Source organism: Alligator sinensis, unplaced genomic scaffold, assembly GCF_000455745.1.
Source record: "Alligator sinensis unplaced genomic scaffold, ASM45574v1 scaffold472_3, whole genome shotgun sequence".
In the NCBI taxonomy this organism is placed as follows: domain Eukaryota; kingdom Metazoa; phylum Chordata; order Crocodylia; family Alligatoridae; genus Alligator; species Alligator sinensis.
The window spans coordinates 492,247-511,040 of NW_005842852.1; the positions used below are offsets into that span (position 1 = coordinate 492,247).

The following is an 18,794-nucleotide window of genomic DNA, read 5'->3' on the forward strand; positions in this document are numbered from 1 at the left end:
GCGTCAAAATTGTGCCCCTCTTCAAGAAGGGGAGGAGGAAGGACCCAGGCAACTATAGGCCAATCAACCTAACTTCCATCGCAGGGAAAATCCTGGAAAAACTCATTAAAAGAATCTATGTGCGATACGCTTGTTGAGGGTAAGATTCTGAACCACAGCCAGCATGGCTTCATCACAGGTAGTAGGTCTGGTCTTACCAATCTCATGTCCTTCTACAAACAGGTCTCTCACCACCTGGACATGGGAGAGAAGGTTGACATTATATACCTAGACTTCCAAAAGGCTTTTGATCTAGTACCTTATGATATCCTTGTGGAAAAATCTGAAGATTCTGGGCTCAATTGCTCAACAGTTCAGTGGGTGGAAAACTGGCTGCATAGTAGGACCCAGAGAGTTCTCATGAATGGATCCGTGTCATCCTGGCACAAAGTGGCCAGTGGTGTCCCTCAGGGGTCCGTGCTTGGATCGGTGCTTTTCAACATCTTCATCAATGATTTGGATGTGGGGGTGAAAAGCTTGCTGGCCAAGTTATGGGGGAGTGTGTTCATGATGCTAGAAGATAGGTTGCAGATATAGGTGGACCTGAGCAGGCTGGAGAGTTGGGCAAACGGAACCAGGTAAAGTTCAACACTCAGTGTAAGGTGTTCCATCTGGGGGCAAACAATCCCTAACATACCTACAGGCTCGGTGGCAACAATTTGACTTACACCATGGCCAAAAGGAACCTGGGATGGGGGAGTGTGTTCATGATGCTAGAAGATAGGTTGCAGATATAGGTGGACCTGAGCAGGCTGGAGAGTTGGGCAAACGGAACCAGGTAAAGTTCAACACTCAGTGTAAGGTGTTCCATCTGGGGGCAAACAATCCCTAACATACCTACAGGCTCGGTGGCAACAATTTGACTTACACCATGGCCAAAAGGAACCTGGGGTAGTGATCAAACATCGCATGAACATGAGTCGGCAGTGCAATGCTGTGACCAGCAGGGCAAACAACATGCTGGCATGCATTAACTGATGCATCTCATACAGAACTACAGAAGTGATGCATACTCCCACTGTGGTCTCACCAGTGCAGAGTACATCTGGAGTACTGTGTCCAGTTCTGGGCGCCACACTTCAACAAGGATGCGGAAAAATTTGAGAGGGTCCAGAGAAAAGCCACCCATACGCTCAGGGATTTGCAAGACAAGTCATACGAGGAAAGGCTGAAGGACTTGGGCCTCTTCAGCCTACAGAAGAGAAGGCTGAGAGGGGACTTCATAGCAGCTTACCACTATACTTGGGAGTACATCAAGAACTGGTGAACACCTGTTCACCAGGGCACTCCTGGGGAAAAGCAGGAGCAATGGATACAAACTCCTGGAAGGCTGCTTTAGGCTCAATTCCAGGAAAAACTCCTTCACAGCCAGGGTGTCCAGACTGTGGAATAAACTTTCTGGTGATGGTGCAGTCAACTACCCTGGAAATCTTCAAAAGGAGACTGGACAGTCACCTCGCTGGGGTCACTTGAACCAGTTGTCTTTTCCTGCCTAGTGGAGGGGGACTGGACCTGATGATCTACAAGGTCCCTTCCAGCCCCTAACAATCTATGAATCTTTTTAGAAGAGTTTTGTAAATGGCTGCTTCAGGCCATGGACTATATTAGGGGCCCAACCTTATGGGGTTCCCAGGCACTCCACTATAGATTAGTAAAGATTAAAGAAAACCACTCCATCCAATGGAACTTAGTGCTCAGTGGTTCTCAACTGTTTTCCTACTGGGACCCATTTGCAAAGATCCATGGCCTGCCCCAACCCACACTCCCCTGGCCCTGCTGGTGTCCAACCCCCAGTTCCCTGCCCCTCCAGGGCCATGCTGGTGTCCCTCACTCCTGAACCACAGCCCCCTGCCCCCCTAGCCCTGATGGAGGGGTCCCCTGCTGCCCCTGTCCCGTTTGGGCCAGAGCATGGTGGCTGTGGTGGATCTGGCTCATGTGGGCAGCAACAGACCCAGTCTAGGCCTCAGCTTCCTGCATGGGCTGGAAGCAGGAAGAGAGGCCTGTGGCAACCCCCACCCCTGCAATCCATGCCCTGGGCTAGGGGTGCTGCGTCGCACCAGGCAGCCTGGTCATGGCCCCTCCAACCCCCCGCCTCCCAGCAGCATCTCCTAGCCAGTCTGCCCGCATGAGCATAGGCACTGGCCCCAGTACCGCCAGCCTGGACATGCAGCTCCCCCGCCCCGCTTCCCCCACTGGAAGGGGCAGGCGCCTTCCCGCTGCCCTTCTGCTCTGCCGCAGCTTGTGACCCTTTGAAATATTCTTGTGACCCACTTCTGGGTCACAACCTACAAGTTGAGAAACGTTGTTCCAGAAGGTCCCACTAAGCATCTCTGTGATGCTTAGTTTCAGTTCTCAAACTGTGGATTTGGTGTCTAAAAGATAACATCCTTGTTAACAGCATTATACAGAGATGAGAGATAACAGACCCGATTACCTACCCATCAGCCCTCTTGTCTCTTTGCAAGTTTGTGTACAGTCAAGCCCTTACCTCTCTCTAAAAGTGCAGTTTCAAGAAGTTAAATGAGTAAAGAAAATCAAACAAGAATGAAAATTTTGTAGAAAACGATTAAATTGAGGCTTCTTGACCAATGATTTAAATTGTGATTTAAAAATCATGATATAAAATCAAATCCACCCTGCCTTTCTCCCTCTCCCCCATCCTCCCTCCCCTTCCCACAGGCTTTTTTGGACAGATAAAAGCCTGATAAACAAAATCAGCTCTGCTCAGCTATTCCGACCAGATTAAAGTGTGTACTTTGGAAAGAATGTACCTTGGAATAGATTTACTATAGTAATATACTAAACTTACAATCAAGAATGGGCCAAAATAGTCATTTAACAGTAGCTACATGGAAACCACAGAGCCAAAGCACCAGAAATTTCAGTTTAAGCTTAACAGAGAATGGATAGGGAAATAAGAAATCACTGAGAGAAAAATGAAAGCCTTCAAAGCTTGGCAGAATGACAATAGTTCTAACCAGAAGCAAGACACTTATCAAAGCACTGAAGTCAAGACCTAGAGGAAAATTAGTATGAAATAACATGAGGTGGGAGGACCAAGCAAGAGATTCAGAAGTTTGCCAATAGCCATGATGTGTGTAGTTTCTTGTGTGTCACCAAGCTATATATGGACCAAGCACACAAAAAGTTGTCCCTCCGAGGCTTAAGGATGGAAAAACACCCCTTAAAAAGATGGATCTACCATCACCACATGGTGGAAGGACTATTTTCAACTGCTAGTGAACCCAAGATTCTAATGTCAAATGACAATTCTATCACAGCCATTCAAGAACATCCTATTAAGGCAGGGGTGGGCAAAATACAGCTCGCACAGACGAATCCAGCCCACAGGGCCCCTAAAAATTTAGAAAAATTGTTATCTGCCCATGGCTGACCATCTACGGCACCAACACCAATAGGATCAAGGAGGAGGAGCCAGTGGCAGGATCCAGCAGCTGCAGCAGCAGCAATGCCTGCCTGGCCCTGCCCTACCTCTAGCCCCCAACCAGAAACCTCTGCCCAGAGTCACCAGGCCAGAAGCCTCTACTGGGGCTGCTCCCTCCCTCTGTCCAGGAGTGCAAATCACTGAGAACAGCCCTGCTCCATCCCCTTTGGAAGGTTGCTATTTAACGCCCCCTCGGTCTTCTCTTCCCCACACTATAAAAAGCCCAGTTCCCTCAGCCTCTCCTCAGTAGCTGTGCTCTAGCCCCTTACCTTTTTTGTTGTGTTCTGCTGGACGCTCTCCAATTTATCCACATCCCTTCTGTAGTGGGGTGCCCAAAACCGGACACTATACTCTAAATATGGCCTCACCAGTGCTGAAGAGAGGGGAAGAATCACTTCCCCTTGATCTGCTGGCAACGCTCCTACTAATGCAGCCCAGTATGCTGTCAGCCTTCTTTGCAAGGACACCCTGTTGGCTCATATTCAGCTTGTTGTCCTCTGTAACCCCCAGGTTGTTTTTTGAAGAGCTGCTCCTTATTTAGTCAGTCCCCAGCCTGTACTGGTGCATGGGCTTTTTCCATCTGAAATGCAGGACTTTGCACTTCTCCTTATTGAAAAACTCATGAGATTTCTTTTGGTCCATTCCTCCAATTTATCAAGGTCTCACTGAAACCCTGCTCTACCTTCCACCACATCTACTACTCCCCCCAGCTTGTTTAAATCCTGACAAAAGTATCATCCCTCCACTGATCTCCCTACATCCTGAAAAGCAACCATTTAGTCCCATTTTTGTTTCTTTTAAGCAGTTCTAAATCCATGAAAGAACTTTCCCTGCAAACCCATAGCACCTAAACTAAGCATTCAGCTTAGATTAAGGTTCTGGGGCATGACAGTTGTCCCAAACAGTTCCTCAGCAGTTCCCAGACTCTGACAGATTGTGTACCACCAATTTAAAATGATACAACCCTTAAGTACCACCAGGTGTGGGGGTGTGAGTGAGTGTGTATGTTAGGGGGTGTAGCTATGTGTGTGTGGGGGAGCATAGGGTATGTTGGGGAGTTGTGGGGACACCACTCATTGCCCCCAAGGTGTAGCAGCAGGTGGAGGTGCTCAGAGCGCCCGGCAGGGCATGGCTCTGGCAAGCGCTGCACATCGCATCCTCCGTCAGGCAATCTGTATCACCAGTGCCCCCTGCACTCGCCAGACCTGGGAGGGAAGCCCCATGTAGTGGAGCTGGCTGCCTTCCCTGCCCCCAGGGGCTTCCCTCCCACGACACAGTCCCCCAGCAGGAACGGCAGCTGGCTCCAGGGCACAGTGCTTTCCTCCAGTGCCTGGCAAGTGCAAGAGCTGCACGTGCGTGCAGGGAGCGCTGGTGATAGAGACAGTGCAGCAGAGGCTGCGCCCCTCACTGCAATGTGCAACACTGGCCAAAGATGCACCCCATCGAGCGCCTACGCCGGGTACGAGTGCCCCGAGTACCCATGCCTGCTGCTGCCATGTACCACTGACAGGTTATCTGTGTAATGCTGGTGGTACATGTACTACAGATTGGCAACTGCTGTTCTAAGACATGAAATGGAATGACAATATAATTTGTTAAAAAAAGGGGGGGGGGGGGGAAGAGAGACATTGGCTTCTGCTGGATGTTTGCAAAATAATGTGCAATCGTCTAGACCAGTTTCAGACACTCATTCTAATTAAACAAGGAAATGTATTATAAGGAGCTTCTAGACATGCAATAAACCAACTGTTCCTTTTCTAGACTATTTGAGATTCTCTGGACACACTTAATAATATCTGGAGTTTTATAGGACAATTCTACTGAGTGAATGAGTAACTTCAGTATTTAATAATGTACTGCTGATTCAACTGCAGTGTCAATTTGCTAAGATACCACAGTATGCTCAAAAGACACTAAATAGATTTTAATAATTACATCCTTTTACCTCTTTCAAAGTGTTAATGACCATAGGCATAGAAAAATATTTATTTTTATCAAGACTTTCATTTGACTGTAGTCCAATTTATATCTTCTGCCATTTAAAAACAAATTAACTATACATCAGTAAAAAAGCAGCAGTCATAATCTGTATCTTTTTTAAAATTATATTAAGGAAATAAATGAGTATGAAATTTACTTTTAGCTAATGGTATCTAATGACTTTATGATTTAGTGCTATAATATTCATGGTAGTGTGGAAATGTGATGTTGGTTCTATTTTTAAAATGAGTGCTATAGTCCCATGCATGGCATAGAATGTGACTAGGAAAAAAAAATATATATTAAATTCCATACCCCCATGTTTAATAGATTGAGAGAAGATACTGATGTAACACTGCCAGAAATGTCATCCTAATGAGAGAAACAGAAGTAAAGCCTTAGTGGAAAGAACATTTAAAAATCATTATAATATAGCAATATACATGCTAAAAATGTCCATCTGCATAACTTGCTCTCTATTTCTAAAATACCTATCCTGTATATATGAGGCACACATCTTTTATGTTCCAATATGGGCTCCCCCCATTTTCCCAAAATATACCTGGCAATATATAGATTGAGCTCTTGTACATATGGAAGACTTTGGTCTGTGTGGTCAGCAAAGGTCATTGTGCTTGCATTTCAGAAACCAATCCTTCCTCTGCGTTTTGCTATTTAGCACAAACTATTTCCCCCACCTCACCTCAAGATCAAAATTTTGTGAGCTTCATACAACAACTCTGCAGTCAAACTATAGGTTGTTTCTTAATAGTAGTATAGGTTGTTTCCAGTCATAATGGTCCCCCCATAAATAGTACACCCCTGGCATCTATTAAACTTGCCTGAGCTCCATAACAGCAAGCAGCAGTCACATACATTTACAATTTTCAATACTGTCATTAAGACAGGGTTTACTTAGAAACTGAACTAACTATAGAACATTTGTTTCCTTTGAAAGCAGATTATACTAAGCAGAAATAAAGAGATACTCTTATTCTGAGTAGGAATACACACACGGCTGTTCTGAAATTGGTACTGCACTCAAAATATTTGCACTGTCTTAAGCCAATTCAAATTTTCAAATACTGAAAAGCCCAAAGCATGAGCAAAGAAGATTCAGAGGATATTAACAAAACTGTGAACCTGAAGAAGTATTTAGCATCTGGTCTAACAGTCAGCACTAAAGATTAACCATTAAATGTCAAATTCATTATGTTGCGAGTGTCCTCTACTTACAAGAAAATCTATGAAGGGACTTTATAAATTTGGCTTGTGATTTTTCCCCCTTTTGCTTCTGTACAACTTGCAAAGGAAGTCTGGACGCTTTATAATATTAAAAGTTTATATATACGTGAACACTGTGAAGCATTTCCACACCCTAGTTTTGTTGGGAAAATCAACAGGAGGCATAAGAAATCTGTAAACCAAAACTTTAATAGCAGATCAATACTTAACTTCCATTTAAGGGCCTCCTTTAAATAGTTATTTCAGTTAAAAAAAGGCAATGAAAGTGTTCAGATCTTAAACAATTGACTAAAAGCTCTTCCTCTTCATAACATCTTTCACTTCCTTGTTTATTCTGGTAGTGCCTAGTGAGCAGCCAAGCATGCCCCCACTACATGAAACCTTGGACAGACCCAGAGCAGGCAATGGGATATCATTTACATTCACTCCCCAATCGAGCCAGGACCTCCATTTCTAACACACCCAATTTTTAGCTTGTTTTTACACACACACACACACACACACACACACACACACACCCCCCCCTTTCAGGCTTTAGGGATAAGCATCTTAAAAAGGAAAGAAAAATTGGGGTGCTGACCCTTTCTTCCTCATTTCCAGGTTCACAAAATACAAAGCCTCATCAGCTTCCCTTTCTTCACATGCAGCATTATTTTTTTTTTTTATTTATTGTGATACTAAAAAACCATACTATAGATAAAACAGATTTTACAAGAATTTACAAAACACCTTTTGTAGATGAGCCTACAACCTTTACTTCATAAGCCTACTGGATACAAAAGATCATTGACTTAATATGGACATTGAGTTCATGACATTACAACCTGCCCAACATCTGACACCAGATATCCCGCCTCAAGATGACCACTTGCATTTCTTTACACTCTTCCCTCCCTTCCCATTTATCTCTACCCTTTGTCTTCCAAACTTCCATGCATTTGCACAGACTTATTTACTTTACCTTCTTTTCTACCTTGGAAAACTCATAAGAGCAGCAGTCTCCCCCAATGCCTGAAGGGTGTTTGTGCCCGAAAGCTTGCAAAGAACTTTTTCCCAACTGTTTAATAGGGTTATGCAAAGCTTCAGTAGCCGATTTGATTCCAAGGAGATTCAGCCCGATTTGGGGACCAAATCTCCAAATTTGAATTGAACTGGGAGACCAAAGTAAAAGCTCTGAATCAATTTGGAACACCCAAATTAAATTTGGAAAATCTTCAGAAAAGATTCAGTTGATTTGGAGATTCGGCCATAAACTAAACAGGCAGATGGACATCTGCCTCCAACTGGTAAGTCTGTTGGGGTTGGGGCTGGGGCAAGCTGTCCAGCTGGGGCAGGGGGGCACATTAAAATCAGGGAAGGGGGTGGGGGTGCAGGTGCAGCAGTGCTGGGAGCAGCGGCTATGTACAGCTGATGCTTGCCCAGCTGGGGTGGGGTGGGGGGCTGGGATGTGGATGCAGCTCGCTCCAGGCAGAAGGGGGGCAAGTGGCAGCAGGGCATAGCCCCCACTCCCAGCACTGTTGCACCCACATCCCATGCCCTCCCATACCAGCTGGCAAGTGGCATCATGGCAGAGCCCCCATTCTCAGTGCTGATGCAGGCGTGGTAGCACAGGGAGGAGGGGCTATGCCCTGCTGCCGCCTGGACCAAGCCAGCTTGCATCATACCCCCACCATGCCGGCTGGGCAAACAGCAGTCCTGCAACGCACCAGCTGCAGCAGCAGCAATCAGGGTCTCAGGGGACTCGTGGCAGAGCTGTCCTGTGCAGCATGTGGCAATGGGAGGCAGCAGAGATTGCCCCCCCCCAAACTTGGCACCCATGCAGCAGCTGTCACATTCAACAGGTGCAGCGTGGCTCAGCAGGGTGCCGCGTGGGGTGGCTCCAGCAGTCAGCCAAAGCCCAGGACCACTCAACCCCAACGGCTCCACCTCCCAGACAGCGTGCAGCACCCTGCCGAGTCATGCTGCACCCACGCCATGGGGCAGCTGCCGTGCGGGTGCCAAGTGGGGGAATCCCTGCTGCCCCTCACTGCCCCACGCTGTGTGGGGGAACTCTGCCACAAACCCTCAGAGTCCCTCACAATGACCACTGCCACAGCTGGTGAATGTAAGGCTGTGCTTGCTGCTCCCCAGTCAATCCAAATCTCTCCAAATCAGTGCCGAATCTTCTGAAGCTAATTCAGCCAAAAAAAACGATTCAGGACAGTGACCTGAATCTCTGAATAGAATCACTGTTCTCTGAACTGGACAAATCTGAATACTTCCCTATTCGCACAGGCCTACTATTTAGTCTAATAAAAGATATTAAATCTACCCAAAGAACCTTGCCGATTTATGAATTTAGAATTCGTGTCAATTCCATCCCATATTATTCAAAACTACGTACTATAGTTTACATACATAACAAGCATAGTGTAAATCAGACTTTTGTATTCTACAAAAGAGGCTCTGAATTCTAATATTAATATAAAAAAGCTGAAGTATAGCTCATGTTGTTTCATATCAGTCCGAGTCTCTCAAAATAGTTAATGAAAACCCAACCTTTAACAATGGTCTTTGCCAAAGAGCCGCAACAAAAATAAAACCCAAAATAAACAAATAAAACCACTGTGTACTAGAATGGTAATTCTATTTGTCAGGAAAAAAAATCTTTATAATAACAATTTATAGGTACAAAGTTGACTCCAAAGGCTAGCTTCAGTCCTTGAACCCAAAAAAACAGCTTTGGAATAAGTGCTTAATCAAGTTCTTAGATGTTATAACCAAGTTTTGCATTTCTCCATTTTTTTCAAAGGTTTTCTTTTAAAATATAGATCCATAAGAACATGGTAATTACTATGCTAGGTCAGAGCCCACGTTCATCTACTCCAGTATCCTTGCTCCAACAGGGACCAGTACCAGAAGCGTCTCAGAAAGTTACAATAATGAGATGTAATCCAAGGAGCTAGGGACTGATTTAAGCTCTGAAGCATGACGTTTCGTTTCCCTTCCAAAGTCTTTTAACATTAGTTAAATAGATAAAGCATAGTTATAAAATTCTAAAACAACTGGACACTTAAATACTTGGCCTCAATCACCTCCTGTGGCGGAGAGTTTCGTAGCTGAACTGCATGTTGTATAAAGAGCATTTCCTTTATGGATTACGAATGTAGTGATTTAATTGCATTGAACGTTCCTAGGTTGTGAGACAGGAAGAAAAACACCATTTGAGTTGCATTTTCAGTAACATTATGTCAAATAACTAGATGATGCTCCCTTTTGTTTAAAGGTAAACTATGCTAATTTTCTCACTCTAAGAACAATGTTCCATGCTGCTTATAAAAATATTCCACTTAGACCAAGAAGTCTATATAATGAAATACCATAAAACAGAATATATCCCTACTCCCTCTCACCCTCTGAAGCATTATTTAGAAGTCTTCCTAGACATCACCCTCTTCTTCCGCCCTTGAATGCTCACAAATGACATATCTCAAAGTGAATCATGCGGGGCCAACATCACTGTAGCTGCCTTGAAGCAGAAATTAAAGCAGCTCCAGTAGCTAGGACAGGGGCGGGCAATTATTTTGGGCAGAAGGCCGCTTGATGAGTTTTGGCAAGCTGTTGAGGGTCGCATGGGTAGCCCCGCCCCTTCAGTTGCCCCACCCCCTTGTCACCATCTTGGGATCATTAGTCCTGCCCCCTGACCTTTGCCAGCAGAAGTCCCTCCCCTTGCACAACTTACCAGGTAGCAAGGGGTTGTGACCCCTCTAACATCCTGCCCCAGCAGTGGGGCTTCAGGAGCAGACCTCCCCAAGAACTTTCCCCCTACCTATGCCAGCTGGTCCCAAAAGGAGGCGGCCGCTGCCACTTCTGCTGGCCAGTGCCGACCCAGTTGGGCTCGCAGCGCCTGATAGGCTGGCTTCAGCCGCATGCTCTGGATGGGAAAGACCTGGCCTGCACGGGCAAGGAATGACAGCATGCAGCTGAAGTCCGCTCCTCACGTGCTGCTGGGATGGGAGGAGCCTGGCCGGGTCTGCACCAGCCAGCAGAAGTGGCGGCAGAGCTGTGTGCCACTCGGGATGGAATGTGCCCGGCCGGAGCAGCAGGGGCTCAGCTGCACCTTCCCCCTGCCTGTGCCGGTCAGTCCCAAACGGCACACAGCTCTGCCGACACTTCTGCTGGCCAGTACAGACCCAGCCAGGCTCCTCCCATCCCCAGCAGCACGTGAGGAGCCGACTTCAGCTGCATGCCACCTTTCCTGACCTGTTCAGACCCAGCTGGGCTCCTCCCATACCCAGCAGCATGTGGCTGAAGCCACCTTCTCACAAGCTGCTGGGGACGGGAAGAGCCCAGCCAGGTCTGCAACGGTCAGCAGAAGCGGCGGCAGAGCCATGTGCCACTCGGAACGGGATGAGCCCGGCCAGAGCAGCAGGGGTTCAGCTGCACTTTCCCCCTGCCTGTGCCGGTCAGTCCCAAGCAGCACTTGGCTCTGCTGCTGCTTTGGCTGGCCAGTGCTGACCCGGCTGGGCTCCTCCGGTCCCCAGCAGCACATGGGAAGCCAGCTTCAACTGCATTCTGCTCCAGATGGGACAGGCCCTGTCGGGTCTGCACCGGCCAGCAGAAGTGGCAGTGGAGCGGTGTGCTGCTCAGGACTGACCAGCACAGGCAGGGGGAAAGTGCAGCTGAGCCCTGCCGCTCCGGCTGGGCTTGTCCCGCCCCAAGTGGCACACAGCTCCGCCACCGCTTCTACTGGCTAAAGCAGACCCAGCCGGGCCCCTCCCCTCCTACATGAGGAGCCGACTTCAGCTACATGCCACCTCTCCTGGCCTATGCAGACCCAGCTGGGTCTGTCCCATCTGGAGCAGCACGCAGTTGAAGCCAGCTTCCCACGTGATGCTGGGGAAGAGGCGAGCCCAGCTGGGTCTGCACCAGCCAGCAGAAGTGGCAGTGGAGCCATGTATCACTCGGGACTGACCAGCGCATGGAGGGGAAAATGCAGCTGAGCCCCTGCTGCTCCAGCTGGGTTTATCCCGTCTCAAGCGGCACTTGGCTCTGCTGCCACCTCTCCTCCCTGGTGCCGACTGGGCCGGAGCTGCTGCTTCCCCTCCCCAGTGCCGGCCCAGCTCGACCCTGCACGGCCCGAGCGGCGTGGCATGGCACGGCATGGGAAAAGCCTGCCCAGCAGCCGCTTTTCTGGGCTTACCTGCAGGGCAGGGCCCTTTCCAGTCCCACGCAGGAGCCAGAAGCTGACCCAGACACTGTTTCCCCTCACCGGTGCCACAGGTTCTGGCCCAGCCCCCCCACCCCTCTCAAGCTGCAAATCTGAGGTGAGCCAGGGCGGGGTCAGGCTGAGGTCAGGGTTGGTTGCCTCGCAACCAGAACCCAAGGAAACAGCCTGGAGGTGCTGCAGCTGGTGGCTGGTGACACCACAGGCTTTTAGAGAGGCAGCCGCCATTACATGGGTTTTGAAGGGGCTCCGCAGGCCGGAGCGAAGTGCTTGGCAGGCCAGATGCAGCCCATGGGCCATATTTTTCCCACCCCTGAGCTAGGAGAACACTTGAAATTACTGGTCATCTGGGTCAAGCATCATGAAACCACAGAAAAGGGTAGCAGGTACCCCTAAAGAGAATGCCAATACATTTCATCCATACTGATGTATCTCCTTCCTGTTTAAAAACATACTACAAAAGTTTTTGGAGAATTTTTCCTGGGCTCCCCATGTGCCAGCATGTTCAAAAGGCACATGTGCAGTCTTTTAAAGGTCTGTGTGCATAGGGAACCAGAAATCAGGGAGCTCATACCAAATCTCGAGTTCCCCATAGGCCAGCACATTCCAAGAATGCACATGCAGCTAAGGGCTGCTCCCTGGTGCCAGGTCCCCTGAGCACTGGCAGATGCATAATGGGATCCAAGAAATTTTATCCCAGATACCAAAAAAAAAAAAAAAAAAAAAAATCATGCATCCTGCCAGACCTTGAACACCTGGCATGGCAGGATGCACAACTTCTGTGATTTAGAATAAAATGCTTCAGATTCTACCACACAGATCAACGTCTGGCAAGGGCCTATGAAACCCAGGCCAAAATTTGGGGCTCTAATAAAGTCCATAAGAATTTTGCCTTTATTTTCAGAGTCCAGATTTCATTTGGGTGCGTTTCTTGAAACATTTTTCAAGTGAAACCCTCTCACAGTATACATTTGATTATGAGCTCTAGCATACAATAGCCATTTCCCAAGACATAACAAGAATCCTAAGGAGTATTTTTAGATATCAGTTATGGAAAATAAGCAAACAACCTGCAAGCACAAAGTTACTTTGATCAGGTTAGCTTTCTAAACAGTAGCACCCATGGTTATCAAAATGTGATAATAGGAAGAGGGCTGCTCAGACTCTGCAGTGATTTAGAATTGTTTTCCTACTAAAACCATTTTTTACATGGTGTCAAAGGCTCAGAATTACAAGAAATCAGTTTTCTAAATATTAAGGCTGCTAGGGACTGTATCTGAACCAACACACAGATACTTCAGGTTTCTCTTAGAACATGGACATGTCATCTACCCCTGATGATGCACATCAGGTGCATCAATACTTAAGAGTGATCCTATTCCACCCTGCTCAAGTCCTTGATAAAAAAAAAATTAAAGTGCACTTACTTTTGTAACATTCTATCATTTTAGCCTTAAGACTAAACCACAAAAGGCAGCAAACAGGAAAACCCATCCTTTTTAAATTGTTTTTCAGGGACTTGTGCAACAGGGGTCCAAGAGTGATCCTTCTCTGCCCTGCTAGTTCATTTAATGGTGCAACTGGGATCTGGAACACCTTTTCTCCCAAACCCAGCAGTTGTGCCTCCTGCCATACCACGCATTCATGGCAGAAAACAATTTTAGGATCAGTGAGAAGATCCTGAATGTGCTATTATTACAGACCGTGCAGAGAGAGATCATGAGCCTAGGCTCCCCCTGCACCAGCCAGTTGAAAGCTGATTGTCTGGTCCACATGCAGAACACGTTAAGACATGGCCAGACAGCCCAAGGTTAAAGTCCATACCCCTGTGATTGTGGGCCCCAGTCGCCCCGACAGCCCTGAGGCTGACAATCAACTGATACATTCAGTTTAAGGCACCATACAAACCAGCCACAAAAAGTGTTCTACATTAATATGGTACATTTGTGTATCAAATTACACATTACTTGTGTCATTTGGTACATTTGCCATTTTATGGCACCTTAAAAATCAGGGGCACATACAGCACCATTGTCATTTATGCTATGATTAACATTATTTATGGCATAAAAGTGTAATATGTAGAAGGGGCCTTAAACACCTAATAGGTGAAACAGGATCAGGCCCAGCATGTCCATTTTGTAGTTTAAAACATGTTTCTCGAACCACTAAGGTCTCCTTTCAAGTTACAAAAATTAAGAACCAGGCAGAAGGCACCACGGAGTTGCACCTTAAACTAACTGAAATCAGAAATGTATAAGTTTTTGTGAACAAACTTCACTCAGCATGCAAAGAAATGAGCTCTTGCTCATGAAAAGCTTATGCATCTGTGATTCAGTTAGTTTATAAGGTGGAACTCTACTCCAACTTCTGCCTTACTTTAGACAGACAAGTTAGCTACTGCTAAGAGCAAATGAGTCTTGGAAAAAAGGAAAAACACTCCATAAAAGCACAGAATTTAAATAATTTAGTTATATCAATTCAATATTTTTAAATCTCAGTGATTGTATCTACACAAGGTGCTTTACTAAACAGTTGACTAATCTACTATGTAGTAAAGCATCACTGTCTGCACATACACACCATTTACTTCACAGTAAATTAGTCTACTGCAGTTAGCTACTACCTGTAAATATAGGTAGCAAACTAACTGCATAGGAGATACTGCACAGTAGCATGTGTAGATGTGGACTGGGAGCCTGGGGCTGGCCAGGACCTGTCCCTTCTGGGGTAGCTCCCAGCCAGCTCTGGCCTGTGCAGGGACAGAAGGGGGACACACCAGAGCTATCCCAGAACAGATAGTTCCCAGCCAGTCCTGAGATGCTTGAGGAAATCCCAGTGCAGCCCACAGCTGGCTGGGGGCTGCCCCAGAAGTAGGGCAGCTCTCTGCCAGCCACAGACTATGAGGGGAAGTCCCACAGGAGACTGGGCTTGTCCCCATTTGCAAAGGGCCAGGAGAGCTCTACAGCAGCAGAGGTCTCCCAGCCCCATGCACATAAGGACCCCTCCCAATGTGTATGGGGCAAGTAGACAGCTGCCACTGTAGTTGTAGTCGGCAGATGTCTCCTAGCCATTCGCATGAGGACTGACCCCATGCTCCCTGCCAGCCTCTAGGCTGGCACCCCAGGGGAGCCTGGAGCTCCCTCTGGCTGCTGTAAACTCTCCCACAAGTTTACAGCATAGTATTTTACTGCACAGTAAACCTTTATAGCTTTAATAGCACCTGTAGGCGGTAGTACGCAAAATATTCAATTAATATTGTTATTGTGAGGAAAAAGAAAACAAGAGTTGTACTTTATCTTTAAAACTGATCAGCCGATTCAGTCACTGCCAAATGAAGTACATCACACTGAAACCATACTGCAGCTTCAACCTAGTCTGAAACAAGGTTTTTTTGCTGACCAAAGCATATGACAATGATTTTGTATGAGGTAATAAATGTAACTGCCCAGTGCTTTTGCAAATCCATACCAGGTCTTAATAAAAAGCCGACAAGTATGTGTAGTCAGTCACAGTTTTATCAAAATAAAAAAAAAAACCTCTCTGTATATCTACCAAAAGCATGATACTTAAGCTTGCTATTTTCCCCCTTTTTTAAGCAGAAAGGAAGGAAGCACAGTTGGTGGGAGATGTCCAGCAAAACAGAATTGGCTTCAATCACATCCTGCTCGGGCAGTTTTAAATCCAATGAGAGCTGGGACCGCCAACAGCTGCAAGCTGAGAGAATCAGGCTGCCAAAAACTTTCAACCTTTGACGCAAGAGCTCAAGAAACTAATGAAAAGGATAGTTTCAATATATCTGAAAGGATGGCAGTCATCTGCAAGTTGCTGCACAACAAGTGTAACCAAGTCATCAAATCATACACTCTTACCCTGTAAGTTATTTCTTTGTAAGTTTCCAAACATGCACAGGAACATTTCTTTTTCCCCTACTCCCAGTTCTCTGAAGAGAAGACCTACTAGTACAGCCCAGTGCCACAATACTGTGCTCTGCAAAGCTTCCAGACTGAATTAAACAAAATATATATATTTTCAAGTATCTACTGCTCAGACCAGTTGACTATAATTTAACTGAATTCCTGACTGCCACCAACGAAATTAACTTGGCTCAATTTCTGTCTATGTACCAATGGGAAGACCTTCTTATTTTACAAAGCAGCTGCAAGAACATGTTCAAAACAACAACTCATTATATTTAATATTCAAGCTATTTAAAAAGGGGACTTGATATTGAACAACTAATAGAACCAAGCAAGACAGCCCCCAAAATTGCCATTCTGTGAAAGATCCCATTTCTTTTTAAGCCTGCAGTATAAATCAAGCTGAAATAACATTTTGTGAAATGATCCATAAACATCTGAAGTTGTTAAAATCTTTTAACATGTTCAATGAAAGTACAGAGCCAGGAGGAATACATTTTTTTCTTAGTGATCCAAGTAATACTTAATATATGGAGTAGGGTTGGACTGTTGCGATGATCCAGGAAGCATGCGAGAAGCAAGTTGTTTTTTTTTGGTGACACCTTTTATTAACCTAACTGCATAGTTGGAGAAATGTTAGACAGGCCTTTGAGCACAAAATGACCTCATGAAGGGCACTTTTGCCCAAAAAGCTTGTAATACAATTGGTTCAACAGAAGGTATCACCAGGAAAAATAGCAAAAAGCGAAACAGTGTTTCTTTCCAATACAGAAGGAGGCAACAAATACTGGAAAATTGATTTTGAATGCGTCATTTTGGAACTGATTATTCAAATGATTTATCATTAGCCTTTTAAATGAAGTGGTAGCAAATGAACACAGGGATAAGGCCCAGAGGTCCATTGCCCCTATTTACAGTTCCAAGCACACACGGAAAAAGTAGAGCAAGTTATATACCCTGAGATGATTTTTAAAAAAGTAGTTCTGCACAAAGCATGCATTTGAACAATCAAATATAAACAGGAAAAAAATCTAGACATTGTAAAATCTTTAGGTACAGTACAGCCAAATATGAATATATCTTTGTCAATTTCCTCTGGATCCTATCCAGTTTCTCCACATCCTTTTAGGCTGCTTAGCCCAGAATTGCACACAGTACTCCAGCTGAGGCATTAGGCAATGCTGAGCAGAGAGATAATATCATTCAGCTTGCTCCTGTTAAACGCAGCCCAAAATTGCATTTTTTTATTTTTTTTTTTATAACTGTTTCATATTGCTGGCTCATGTTTGATCTTTTATTCCCCCAAAACCTCCATATATCTTCTCCAACATCAACTAGGCAGGAGCACTTATCCCCCATTCTCTATTGGTGCATTTATTTTTCTTCTTTAGTTATAACAACTTATATTTGTCTTTCCTGAATTTCATACTGTTGTCTAGTGCCCAGCTAGCAAGGACCTTTTGAACCATAATTCTGTTCTCCCCCCCAAGATTTATGTCATCAACATACTTGAAGAGAAAGCTCTGTACCCTTGCATTAGAGGTGCCAAGTATGTAGGGGCCTGAGGGTGCTGAGTACATAGGGACCTTGAGAAGGATGTCACCTGAAAAGTATAAAACTTCCCACATGTCCAGCATCTTAGACCGCCTCCTCCCCCCTGGTAAAAAAATAACAGTTGGCACCCATGTCCTGCATCCCAATCATTTTCATAAAAGTTGTGTATATGTCTGGCCAATGCCCACATGGATTCCAAAAACAGTCATCTAGAAAACATCTAAGATTTTGGAATCTCAAGTTAGATTTAGATTCTAATTTCCAAAATCTCTTATGTTATAAAACCCTGAATGACACTGACAGTGCACTCCGATGAATAATAAGCTCTCATTAAATATATCAAAGGCAACTCATGGAAGATAGCTAATATTTTTAGTTAAGGTGCTATTATCTATTTATTACTCAGATTATTATAAAGCCAGAAGGGACCACTGTGATCAAGTCATATGACCTGTATAACACACCAAATTAATTCTTGTTTTAACTATATATATTCTGCCTCCAATAACAGAACAGGGACACAATCAATATATGAAAAAATTAAATTGAGACAGATACTGACTATAAGTAACAGAAACTAAAGCAGATATTCACCAAGGCCAGGTACAGACATTACACTTTTACTGGTATAAACGATCAAAATCTGGTATATACCCAGTGTAACAGAACACAAGTTTGGCGCACAGACTGGCTGAAAAATGATGGAACCTGGTCCAAGATTTACCAGCTCCACACACAAGGGGGGGGATGTGTGTTCTGTTTGATACTGATCTAAACTACACCACCTACAGAAAACTGCTAACTTAAAACTGATTCTGCCTCAGGCTTTTTGAATGTCTGTACCTAGTCTGAGTGGGGGGAGGAGAAGGAAATAAAATTGCCAGTCTCATGGGACACCTATACACATGACAGAGCACTGCTCTGACATGTGCTAATTAGCACACATTGGAGCAGACTTGATCAAGTCAGCTGAAGCGTGCTAATTAGCATGCTCCAGCAGCCTTCGTGTCACATGTATTCAGTGTCCCCATGTTTCAAAATGCAGTGGAGGCGCTTTAACTAAAGCTTGTCAAACGAGCTTTAGTTAAAGTTCTCCCGCTGCCATTTTGAAGTGTGGGACACTGAATACATGTGATGCTGCAGGCAGTTTAATTAGAGCAGCTCTCAGAGCCACTCTAATTAAAAGTACTCCCCCCTCTAACCTGGAGCACATATATAGATAGACGCTCACAGTTTATTATCTGTCTCAAGAATAAGTTCTTTCACTGTTAGGAAAGGGGAACTGATCATTGTAAACCATGGAGTAACATATGTATTCCTCCAGTTCTGTTCCCAAGATGGAACAGATACATCTGGATTCTTAATAGACAGTATTTACTGGAGACCAGCCTTAAATCAGCTGACA

At 45.4% G+C, this 18,794-nt stretch overlaps 1 protein-coding gene across 6 annotated transcripts in view; it reads right to left on the minus strand.

The window, feature by feature from the left end:
- The window catches only part of TBC1D12 (TBC1 domain family member 12), a 101,589-nt gene that overhangs the window by 43,152 nt on the left and 39,643 nt on the right, over positions 1 to 18,794 (minus strand). The window contains exon 1 of one of the 6 annotated variants that reach the window (XM_025191707.1): positions 9,784 to 9,849. The exons of 4 other annotated variants lie outside the window; for them this stretch is intronic. In XM_025191707.1, the coding sequence (XP_025047492.1) occupies positions 9,784 to 9,834 (51 nt within the window). In that variant the 5' untranslated portion in view covers positions 9,835 to 9,849. Of the gene's footprint in view, positions 1 to 5,779; positions 5,801 to 9,783; positions 9,850 to 18,794 lie in introns of those variants that run through there. One more of the 6 variants, XM_025191708.1, reaches the window with a different exon arrangement.